Consider the following 12570-nt stretch of genomic DNA (forward strand, 5'->3'; position numbering starts at 1 on the left):
TGGGGATTCACCTTTCAGGAGCTGAGGAACCCTTGTAGCCCTAGCTCAGCTCCATATCTTAGCATTGCCTAGAACAGGTTTTTGTTTTGACTCTTGAATGAGGTAGAACATTAAATGTGACACTGGGAGAGTTTTTATGCTTTGGAGACATTCAAGAAAAAACAAGAGTCATGATGTTCCTCACAACCAGAGCCCTCCCTTGGCACATGGAGCTGGGGCATAGCTCCTTTATCTTGCTGCAAGGAGCCAGAAAGCTGTCCTCATTTCTGCAGACAGGAGGAGCAGGAAGCTTCTTTCAGCTTACATTGGTAAGTGCAAAGGAAATATACAGCAAGCCAAAGTGTATGCAGAGACTTGACAGCCCAACCCAGTGGAAAGTCCCCAGCCTTCCCCACAGCAAGCTGTCCACTTGCTATGAAGAAGGTGGAGGGAGTGGAAGGTATGGGCAATGAGGCATGGTCTGACCTCTCAGAGTAACAGGGAGAAACCATCAGGTGCATCAGAGAGAGGGTCAAGATTTTGGTAGCACCGATCAATCCTGTAGGGCCCCCTGGCCTGAACTTCACTTGCAAAGTGACCCTCAGCAAAGCATGTCATAGCTAGGCTGGGCCTCAGGAAAGCTGTGGTCACCGCCCTTGTTTTATGGCCTCGCATTCCCTGATGCAGTCAGAAAGCTGGAACAGAAGGGGCATCCGCCCTGACATACCCACCCACGGCACAGGCAGCAACTTCTCGGAAAGTCAGATCCAGGCACAGAATACTAGTTTGGAGGAAGAAAAGAAGCTGAAAAAACACAGTTGAAGTGCTTGCTGAGATGGGTGGGGATTTAGGCTAGAACTCTCATTTCTTAACTCCTCTTCTTCTCTATGATAGGTATACATTGAGCCACCTTTTGAAATGGAATGATAGATTTACCTTTCCCCGTCCCCCCCATTTCCTTTATTTTTCGAATACAAATAGTATGCAGGACCTTAGGTTTTATTGCTAATCATTCTTGTCAGAGAGTGCTGATCCCAACAGAGACTGTACATAAATAAAACACAAGTGGTGTTGGAGAGAAAGGTTGGGCTGGCTCAGACTAATGACACTGAAGCTGAAGACTGGCTGCTGTTGAGTGACAGCTCAGAGAGAGGAAGGTGGCAAATCATAGTTTAGGAATGGGGAAGTGATGATGCTGAGAAGTGTCCCATGAGTACATCAGCAGTCACTTGGAATGGCAGAATTGTGAGCAGCAAGTTGGGCTGTTTATTCCATGGCCTAAGTAGGCTGGTACAGTACTTAGAGCTGTGCTTGAATAGGGTCATGCTGCATCTCACTGATGGTGAGAAACCCACACAAGGCAATACCACGGAGGCAGTTTAAATGAGTGAGAGTTTGTTCAACCTGTCCTGTCACGGGAGTGCAAATACTGGTTAATGCTCACAGCAAAGCTACAGTCCCCTGAACTGTGCATCTTTCCAGGCCTGTTCTTCTTTCCACAGAGGAGAGTCCTCACACTAAGCTTAGCATTTATGGCCCCTTAAACTCCTGTGCTCTTCTCTGAATCCATTCTTATTTCACGGAGGGCAAGCTTTATTTCAAAGACCGTATTCTTTTCCACCTTACTTTCACCCCTCTTCAAGCCGTCCCGGTTCTTTTAACAAAAACACCTGCCTTGAGCAAGCTGAGCGTCCTGTTCCGTCACTGCAATTACCGGCCGTCATTAGTGTGCATGTGGAGTAGCAGTGACACCCAGTGGCCAATAAGTAAATTCAGAAAGTCCCTTTCTGCTAAAGCCTTCCCTGCTCCAGACTTTCTTTCTGATATGCGAGGCCTGGAATTCCTGAATGCCAGTTTTGCCTCACTTCAGGCTGAAGCAGAGAGGGCATCGATTATCTTGGCCTTCATATTTTCTGTCACCATGGGTTGATGCTTACTCCTTTCCTAGCCTTCCTTTTGCTTTTTAGCTACCTGTAGTATCCCTTCTCATCGCTCTTCAGTTCTGTTGCCAAGTTTAACCCAAAATGGTCTTTGGCTTTTCTAATCCCATCCCTGCATAATCAGACAAAATCACTACTTTTCTCCTGAGTCATAGCTTCTTCTGCTCCTAGTTCTTTTCATAGAGGAGTTTTCTCCATGCTAGGGAGGAAATAAAAACTATACAGTTGACACTGACGAAACTGGTGGTGTGCTGTGACCACACATATTGACACCGATACCTAAAATGTCTTACTGCTGCTTGTCTATGTCTTAAATGTTAAGCTCTTTAGACTTGGAAGAGTATTTTTTTCTGTTTTTGTATTGACATGTAGCGTAGCTAGGTTAAGGATAAGGGGCAACAGTATAACAGTAAGTAGTATTAGCTTCATTAGTGACACTACAGTTTTTTCCTCATATTGGTGTACAAACAGTATGCATACTTATTAATTTGTTCATATTTGTACTTGAGTCACAAGGACAGCAGTATTAGTTCATGTCTTTCTGCCACAGAGCCATACAGTTACCAGAATGGTTTAAATGTAATGAAAAGTAGGCAGATGAGCAGGAAGAGCTGACACCGTAGTGTGGGCTCTTAGCAAAAGGTGTCCCTGGGAGAAATTCTGTTCTATCCTTCAGGTAAGAGTAGTCCCTTGGAATTCCAGATGTTTTCCTGCTGTGCTGCAAGATGCTTACCTGACAGAGAGAGACAGCAAATTGCAGGCTTTAAAAAAAGAAATCATATGGCATTTTCCTTCAAAACTCCTGCTAGAAGCTACACTCTGAAATCACTTTAAAAGCTCTCAAGGTCTTTGCTCTTAGATAACTCAAAGGTACCCAATGAAGACAACTTTCCAAATGGAAAAAGAAACTACCTGTAAAAAAAAAAGGAGGTTATCAGGAGTAGTCAGCATGGGTTCATCAGGGGGAGGTCATGCTTGACCAACCTGGTAGCTTTCTATGATGTTGTCTCTAGCTGGGTTGATGGGGGAAAAGCAGTGGATGTGGTCTACCTTGATTTCAGCAAGGCGTTTGATACTGTCTCCCACAACATCCTTATAACAAAGCTGAGGAAGTGTGGGAGAGATGAGTGGACAGTGAGATGGGTTGAGAACTGGCTGACTGGCAGAGCACAGAGGGTTGTTGTTAGCGGTGCAGAGTCTGGTTGGAGACCTGTAACTAGCAGTGTTCCTCAGGGGTCGGTGCTGGGTCCGGTCTTGTTCAACATCTTCATCAGTGACCTTGATGAGGGGATAGTGACCACCCTCAGCAAGTTTGCTGATGACAAGAAGTTGGGAGGATTGACTGACACACCTGAAGGCTGTGCTGCTATTCAGCGAGACCTGGACAGGCTGGAGAGCTTGGAAGAAAGAAACCAGATGAGGTTTAACAAAAGCAAGTGTAGAGTCTTGCATCTGGGGAGGAATAATTGCATGCACCGGTACAGGTTGGGGGATGACCTGCTGGAGAGGAGCTCTGCGGAGACGGACCTGGGTGTCCTGGTGGACGACAGGTTGGCCATGAGCCAGCAGTGTGCCCTTGTGGCCAAGAGGGCCAACAGCATTCTGGGGTGCATTAAAAAGAGCATGGCCAGCAGGTAGAGGGAGGTGATTCTCCCCCTCTACTCTGCCCTGGTAAGGCCTCATCTGGAGGACCGTGTCCAGTTCTGGGCTCCCCAGTACAAAAAAGAGAGGGATCTCTTGGAAAGAGTCCAGCGGGGGACCACAAAGATAGCGAGGGGCCTGGAGTATCTCCCCTGTGAAGAAAGGCTACGTGAACTGGGTCTGTTTAGCCTTGAGAAAAGAAGACTGAGAGGGGACCTGATCCAGGTCTACAAACATCTAAGGTGTGAGGGGCAGAGTGGCGAGGCCAGACTCTTTTCAGCAATGTGTGGAGACAGGACAAGGGGAAACGGCCAGAAACTGAAGCATAGGAAGTTCCTCACAAATGTGCGCAAGAACTTCTTGACGGAGAGGGTGACGGAGCAGTGGAACAGGCTGCCCAGGGAGGCTGTGGAGTCTCCTTCTCTGGAGATATTCAAGACCTGCCTGGACACCTACTTGTGTGACGTGGTGTAGGGAACCTGCTTTGGCAGGGGGGTTGGACTCAATGATCTCTGGAGGTCCCTTCCAACCCCTACGATTCTGTGATTCTGTGTGATTCTGTGGCCCACCGATTCTAAAGAAACGGTAACAGCAGCGTGGGAGGCCTCCAGGCCCAGCAGAGGTCTGACCTCCCCCGTGCACAGCGCTGACAAAGGCACTGGTAGCAACACGGAGATTTTTCTGAAATTTTATTGCAGAGTCAGCTCTTTGAAAGGGTAGATAACAGCAGGACAAGGGGAAAAGGTTTGAAGTTGAAGGAGGGAAGATTTAGGTGGGATGTCAGGGGGAAGTTCTTTACAGGGAGAGTGGTGAGGCTGCCCAGAGAAGTTGCGGATGCCCCGTCCCTGGAGGTGTGCAAGGCCAGGTTGGATGGGGCCTTGGGCAGCCTGGTCCGGTGCTACATGTGGAGGTTGGTGGCCCTGCCTGTGGCGGGGGGTTGGAGATCGCCGATCTTTGAGGTCCCTTCCAACCCAGACCATTCTGTGATTCTGTGGTCTGACAGCTGGTTGTGCCCCAGCTGCAGGCCCGGCCCTGTTCTCGCCAGCTGCTGGGGCGGTGTCCTAGCGCTGCCGGCGGGGTGGCCTCTTGGCAGGAGGTGCAGGGGCCTCAGAGTCGTGGGCCCTCCTCTTCGGGGCTCGCTGAGGCGCCCTGCGTGAGCGCTCCCTGGCCCTGTTGGTGCTGGAGGGACCCGGCACTGCCTCCCCCGGCTCCTCCTGGGCTGCTTGTTGGCTGGTCTGCAATGGAGCCGGGAGGGATGGAGGCTGGCTGGGCCCCTCACTGAGGGCAGCGGTTGAGGGCACAGGAATGTTGTCTTCGCCGGTGCTGCTGGAGGGTCGTGGACCGGAGACAGGTGTCTGTGCCTGGGAGGCAGCTGCACCACGGGCAGCTGCGGGGCTGCCCTCCTGTCCCGTGGCAGCGCGGGAGGCCTCCCGGCCAGTGGGTGGCACCAGCCCATTGCACACATATGCAGCTTGCACGACGAGCCGTCGCACAAAGCTGGCGGTCTGGCTTCGCAGGGAGCCGAACAGCCACAAAGTCAGCGCTCCCCCGTCCAGACCAAAGAAGCACAGGCCAGAGATGACGCGGCGCTGTGCTGCAGCGGCTGCCCTGTGGTCAGCCCCAAAGAGCTGCCCCAGCTCCTGGCGCAGCCAGGGCAGCAGGGGCCGGAGCACAGCTGGAGGCTGGCGGGAAATGGGCACCGCTGGTGGCTCTTGTGCTGGTGCTGCCTGGCGGGGTGCTGTTCTGGCCCTCTCCTGCTGTCCGACGACAACCTCTTGAAAGCTGTCGTCGGCACGCACCGAGTGCAGGATGGACTCCACCCTGCGTTTGCAGAGGGGGCACGTGGGCCTGCTCTCAGCCCACCTCTGGATGCAGCCAAAGCAGAACTGGTGCAGGCACGGCATCGTGTAGCTGGCATCATCCATGCTGTCCAGGCAAATGGGACAGCGACGGTCCAGCTCGGTGGCCATGCTGTCCAGCTGCTGGGTGGACAGGAGTGCGAAGGGGATGAGGGGCTGCTCCTCACCCCGCTGCTGCAGCAGCAGGGGTCACGCTAGGAGAAGAAGAGAGGCCACGGTCACTCGCTGAGCCCGCCAGCGGAGGAACAAGTGCCCGGGTCCCTCAGGAAGGAAACCCTCCCAGCTGGGCCGCCCCCGGTGAGGCGTCCCCTTACCGGTTCCCTTTGCTGCTGCGGCCTCCTGGGTGCCCCGGCTGCCTGAGCCAGGCAGGGCGGGGAAGAAGCTCTAGTGGCTCTGGGGACGAGCACTGAGAGCGGCTGTCGGCAGCTCCCAGAACACGAGACCAGCACCAAGGCTATCCTTGCTCCTCGCTCCAAACCTCACGGACACGCTCGGCTGGAGTGCGGGCACAAGCCAGAGTGAGAGACTCTGTGCCCGGCTACAGGCAGCCAGGGCCAAGAGGTCACAATCCCCTGCTGCGTATGTCACTATCCCTCACGTAGGGGAGCGGTGCCAGTGACGTCACAACGGGCAAGCGTCATCTGCAGCACTCCAATCCCAGCAATGGCATCCGGGTTTTCCGCAGTGCCTTTGTCCATTCCATTCCCTATATTGTGTCTGCTCCCTGTTGGCACTTTGCAGCAGTGTCTGAGGCTTTGACCGAGTCTTCCCACATGGCCCCAGCCGTGACAAATCTCCAGATCCATACAGCACTGGGCTGCCTTCAGCAAAACCCATGTCTTCCTCTGAGGCAACAGGACAGGTTAACTAATTGGCTTGTTCTACCCAGTGCAAACTGCTGGAGAACTTCAAAGCATGGTGCTTAGGGAACAGACTCCAAGCAATAATCTTTAAGGGAGTAGACTTTAAGCAATCAAGATCACTGCAAGAGAGAGACATTCTGGTGGGTCATTTATGTTGACCCTACCCATTAACCTTCATATAAGCAAAGAACATCCACAGATTTTGCTGAACGTATGATGCTCTTAGAAAAGGAATTAGGCCACGCCAGTGAACTTCTGGTGGTTAAACTTGGTAATGAGGCAGTGAGAATACCAGAAAAGTTTCTGCATCCTGATGAGAGAAAACGTGGCACTGCAGTCAACAGCTCCGCTGCTGCAAGTTCTGAGGCTGTAGAAAGACAGCCCCATTCCCGTTCTCAGGAAGTAGGACAGAAGATAAGTTTTCTTTTTATTATTATTACCAACATTTTATTTTATTAAGAAGGGGGGCACACGTTTTGGAAAGCTAAGGGATTTCTGACTGGAAGATGTTCTGCTTAAAGATAAGCTCATGGTGGTATTGCTTGCTTTCCCCTGGTGATCCATCTAATTGCAGCGTAGTAATTTTGTTTGGAAATTCTCTCTTCTGGAGAAACTGAGATCGTGATATTTTGATTGGTCACACAGTTCGGTTTTTAACATTTAGATTTTCTGTGACAGGATCAGAGAAGTATAGATTACTTAGTTTATTTACTTTCGTCCTACACAAATGCAAAAACATACCAGAAATCTCAAGAGGTTCAAGAAAGGAGGAGACCGCCATCACCGCGGTAAGAGAATGGTTTAGAAAACTGATAGGAATGGGAACAAAGACACAATTTTCTCCTTAGAAATAAATTTGTGGATAAAGTTTGCTGTCTCCAAAGGCTTGAATATCTGTGTCATAGTCCTGTGCTTTTGTACGCTTCCTAAAAGTCTTCAGGGGTTTAGCTACCTGTCCTGAGTCCGTGCCTCCAACTGGCTGTACAGAGGCGCCAGAGAAACAATGTCGACCTCAGCGTTTGGACAAAGGCTGCCTCTGAGACTGTTTTACTCCAAAAACATCCCGTAGCAGACATGCAGACACACGGTGGGCCTCTCTGTGAAGTTCTAATGGAACCGAAGGCTCACATGGCATTTATTATGATTGTGTGGTACATGTTTTTTTTGCAGGGTGAAGCTGAATGGGATTTCCAAGACTTTTCCTACGCACATTTAGCACCACCTACTGCCCCCTGCCCCATTGCAAAGGGAATAGTGCATTGCTGTCTTGAGGAGTTGTATGGTGATGCAAGCCGTAGCGTAGGCTGATGAATTTCATGGCTGTAAATGTTAACCGGCCATTTATTAAGCCACCTCACACCCCTTATTGGCTGTACAACACAACTTGTGAGTGCAGCATTAGCACAGAATGTATATGCAAGTGGAGATTGATAATGTTCCCCCCAAAAATTAGCTGACTGAAAAAGCAGTTCGTTAAGAAGCATTTCTTAAAGCAAACCTCTAAAATACCAGTTCTCACAGAATTTTAATTTTCCCTACAGCGCTTGCTCATGAGCAGGTATTACTGCAACCAAGCAACGTGTCTTGTGGTCCGAAGCCCCTGTTTTTTCCTCAAAGTTCAGTAGGTGTTCTGAGTTCTTCTTACAGAAATAGTCACCATCAGCTCCACAGAACCGATACACCTCTGCTCTTTGATGCTGTCACCACTGCTGAAACGTACCACCCACCGCCTCACTGTGCTCACATCCACTTTGTGGTCTCCGCAAACATGCAGCAAATGTCGATGAATGTCAGCAGATGCCATTGTTTCCACACGGAAGAATTCAGTGACACACCTTTGTTTCATCTGCATCAGATGCCATTCTGTCAGACTGCCCCTCAGGTTGCGTTGTAAGCCGTTGTGCTCAGCTCCTGGGACTGTATGCTGTGCAGTGCTGGTGGATGTAACTTCCCCAGGACACGTAAGGTGCCCTTATTGTGCTGTTGGACTGCTTCTTGGTTCTATTCTGTATTCTTTCCCAGCTCTTATGGTAGTACCTCTTCAGTAAGCAGAAGCTGACCAAAGTTTAGCTGTTTAGTCTTGTAGCTTACGTTCTCAGCCTGTGCATGTATTTTTGAGGTCTTTGCTATTGCTCCACATTGAACCTACATGCATTGCAACAAAAAACGCCTGGTATTGACTTCCAGTTTGCACTAAAAATTTGCACAAGACGGTAACAACCCTAATAGCCCACCAAAGCTCCTGCAAAGCTAACGTGAGGTTTCTAACAGTGGCACTACCATTTTACTGGGACAGCAGGCAACAGTCACAGGCTGTATACCTGCTTGTGGTAACAACAAGAATTTTATTTTTTTTCTGCAGATATTTTTTATTACAGCAGAGCATCTGAACCTCAGACTCACAGAATCACAGAATGGCCTGGGTAGAAGGGACCTCAAGGACCACTCAAGAATCTCCAACCCCCTGCAACAGGCAGTGCCACCAAGCTCCCATTTCATACCAGACCAGGCTGTCCAAGGCCCCATCCAACCTGGCCTTTAACACCTCCAAGGATGGGGCATCCACAGCCGCTCTGGACAACCTGTTCCAGCACCTCACCACTCTCATAGTAAAGAACTTCTCCCTGGCATTCAACCTAAATCTTCCCTCCTTCAACTTCAGACCATTCCCCCTTGTCCTGCTGTTATCTATCCTTTCAAGGAGTTGACTCCCCTCCTGATTTTAGGCTCCCTTCAGGTACTGAAAGGCTGCAACGAGGTCACCCTGCAGCCTTCTCTTCACAAGCTCAGCTCCCTCAGCCTGTCTTCGTACATACTCCACACAGACTCCACATAGACCCTGACTACTCAGGATTACCAGCATTTCCCTTTTGCTCTGTGCACCTGTCTCTTGCCAGTTTGAAAGCAAGCCTCCATATTTTGAGTGATTCTAAGCTTGCTAGCAGCTCAGTTAAATTATGGGAATGGATAGATATGCCCTGTCACAATATTCTGTAAATTTTGAATTACTGTGGGCTAGGGAAGAAGAGAAAGACTGAGACTGGATAAAGACTTTGGAAGCATTGGCTGGGGTGGTGTAGAGAAGACAACTGTGTGACTAGAAGCCAATAAGTAAAGGTAACAGAAGTGCATAGGAACAAATGAAAGGAGAAAATAGGGAAAAATGAGAATGAAGAGTGAAACTGGCTGATATTGGATCACTGGACTAGGGAGAGCTGGGAAGAGAAAAAGAGCTGAAAAGCCCAAGAAGCTGAATTGAAGGGTGTGGGACAGGGGAACTAGTGGGAGCTGGAGGCTAAGTGAAAGGAGTGCAGCTGAGGAGTCATGAATAGCAAAGTGCTCTTCTGTAATGGGATGACTAAAGTGAGACAAATGGGATTGAAAGTAAGGAGTCTGCATGAGAAAAAGGCAGGAGAGAAATGAAGGATACAGGACTGATGATGCTAAGCATTCTTTTATTATTTCCCCCCCCCCCCCCCCCTCCTTTCTTTTCTTTCCTCCCCCACCCCCCTTCTTCTACCTCCCATTTTTTTTTTCCCTAAAAAGTCACAGTAGGAAAGCTGGTGACCCACCAGCACACATATCAAACCGATCTTGAGTCTAGCCAGAGATGTGCCATCGGCATATTTTCTCCTTCCTTCAGCACAGCTGTCTGCTCCTCCTTCAGTTATTTCCTGTGCCGATGGAGCAGAGGTGTAGAAGTTCCATCCCTATGCGTATCACTGGGAGACACCGCTTTCTGATTTGGCAGTGCGCATGACAAGGGATGACACAAAGCACATGTTTAGGGCTGTAAAAAACGCTGAAGATAAGGGGTGCTGATTTTAAGCATCTTTCACCTTACTTGGTATAGAATGAATGGTCAGCAAAATATACTCCCCTCCCTGAAAGGAATATTTGCCCTGGTTGTACCAGATGCAGTGGAGATGACTGTCTTTAGGTGCGTATGTTAGGAGTGTTTTAAAAGGTGAGAGGCTGAGTGATCAAGGCCTTGTGGAAAAGAAAAGATGGTCCATAAATTGTGTCAGTGCTGATTTCCCCAGCCTTTGCTGCAGATTTGCTGGGGGATGCTGGGCAAATCACTAAAATAGGCTCTTAACGTGTGATTACCAATTTGGATTCCTCATTTTATGTCTGTGTGCTATAAGATATTACGATCTAGTTTATAGAAGGGCTGAATTCATGCAGCTACAAATCAACAGGAGAAGTGTGCTGAGTTAACACACTGATTATAAAAAATACCTGGTCTCTGACAATTCTAAACGGACTTTGGGAATAAATCAGACACTTTTCACTCATATCTCACCATACTTCAGTTCTACCTTGCAAAAAAGTGCAGGAAGAAATACACAGTCTGTAAACGAAGGGCAGAGAGGGGAGGAATAATTCTCATTTTGGCAAGAGGCGTGTGAAAGTAAACTATTAGTTTGAAAATCCTCCCAGCTCTTCTGAAAGGCACATGCAAGAGCCACACGAGTAATGTGAAATGAAGATACCTCTTGTCAGAGTGGTGTTTGAAAAGTATGTGGTGCAGAAGGTCTGGCGTGACACAAAAACCAGCCAGAAGAAACTTAGAAATCCTTAGTGTCAGGGCCCAGTAGCCCTGTTTCAGTGCCCCAGGGGCACTGTAGGAGTGCTGAGACTCTGACCCATCGGCTGAAATCCCAGCTGGATCTCAGACCTGCGTCATCACTGCAATCTGTGGGCTGTCATAAGTCAAGCCTGGATCTTTCCCAGCCTGTTTGTATGTTTGAGCCACAAGTCCTCAGCAATTTGCCTTCCACTCCGCTGGGAGAGGCACATCTGCAATCCGGGTCTGTTACTTTTCTCCAGCAGATCACAAGGCACAGTGGACAACAACTCCAGGTCCTCTCGTTCTGTCGCAGAATTCAGGCTTCCAGGACCTCGGGCAGAAATTCTTGTGCACCACTGCTCTTGAGGGACAAAGTCATTTGGCGTGTTCTTCATGGCTGACTGGTGTTAACATGAGGTGGAACGAGCATGGAGGGTAGAGGCTGAGACCAACGCCACCTGTTTCAGAAAGGCACCTGGCACTCTGGAGCCAGAGGAAACCCAGGTGACGGCTAGGAAAGATGAGAGAGTCTGAGAAACTTTACCTAGTCATATTTCTGTTCACTGCTCAAACGTAAGTGTAAGTAGTAAGAGGCAGTACTAAGTACTCCAGCAGATACTACTCACTTGGTCTGCATGTTTGAGTTCCTCTCTCTGGCCCTCTAGTTTACTTTCTTCCTGTGTGGCCTTACGATATCCTAGTATTTCCTGTGGAAAAGAACTGAAGTGGGTAGATGCCTTAGTAAATACAGGATGTATTTTCTTCTAGAATTTACTTAATAAATGTATTTCCCCAGGATGCCATCATGCACAATCATAGAATCATTTCAGTTGGGAGGGACACTTGTAGGTCATCTAGCCAACTCTCCTGCAATGAACAGGGACTTCTTTAGCTAGATCAGGTTGCTCAGAGCCTGTTCCAGTGTGACCTTGAACGTATCCAAAGATCCTGCGTGGTACCCACCGCCTCTGTGGGCACCCTGTTCCAGTGCCTCGCCACTCTTACGGTAAAAAAATTGCTTCCTTGTGACCAATGTAAATCTCCCATCTTTTAGTTTGAAACCATGTCCACTTGTCCTATCACAGCAAACCCTGATAAAGAGTCTGCCCCCTTCTTTCTGATAGCCCCCGCAGAGATACTGACAGGCTGTAATCAGGTCTCCGTGGAGCCTTCTCTTCTCCAGGATGAACGGCCCCAGCTCTCTCAGCGTGTCCTCAAAGGAAAGGTGCTCCATCCCTTGGATCATGTTTGCAGCCCTCCGCTGGACACGGTTCAACAGGTCCATGTCTCTCCTGTACTGAGAACTCCACACCTGGATGCAATACGCCAGGTCAGGTCTCCCCAGCAGGAGGGCAGGAGCACTTCCCTCTCCCAGCTGACCACACTTCTTTCGATGCAGCCCAGGATACGGTTGGCTTTCTGCACATTGCTGGCTCATGTCCAGGCATCTATCGATAGCTCCAGGTCCTTTTCAGCAGGGCTGTGCTCTATTCTTTCAACACCCAGCTTGTACTGATAGTGGGGGCTGCCCACTTTGACCCTGGAGGTTCACCTGGGCCCACTGCTCGAGCCTGTCCAGGTCCCTCGGGATGGCACTTTGTCAAAGCACTTCTCAGGGTACACATCCCTGCTGCAATGCAATGCATCCTGCAATGCATCCTGCAATGCATCCTGCAATGCAGCAGGGAACTGCCATCTAATAAGAATATGGAGGA

The 12570-nt window shown here is 49.4% G+C and overlaps 1 protein-coding gene across 1 annotated transcript; it reads right to left on the reverse strand.

Moving 5' to 3' along the window:
- Positions 1-4260: 4260 nt before the first annotated feature.
- Positions 4261-5608, reverse strand: LOC149912710 (uncharacterized). Its single transcript, XM_090131348.1, has one exon. The coding sequence runs from the start codon at positions 5528-5530 to the stop codon at positions 4622-4624; it is 909 nt and encodes a 302-aa protein (XP_089987474.1). The 5' UTR covers positions 5531-5608; the 3' UTR covers positions 4261-4621.
- Between the last annotated feature and the right edge of the window lie 6962 nt (positions 5609-12570).

The sequence above is a fragment of the Phasianus colchicus genome, chromosome Z (assembly GCF_987193195.1).
Source record: "Phasianus colchicus chromosome Z, bPhaCol1.hap1.1, whole genome shotgun sequence".
Classification (NCBI taxonomy): Eukaryota; Metazoa; Chordata; class Aves; order Galliformes; family Phasianidae; genus Phasianus; species Phasianus colchicus.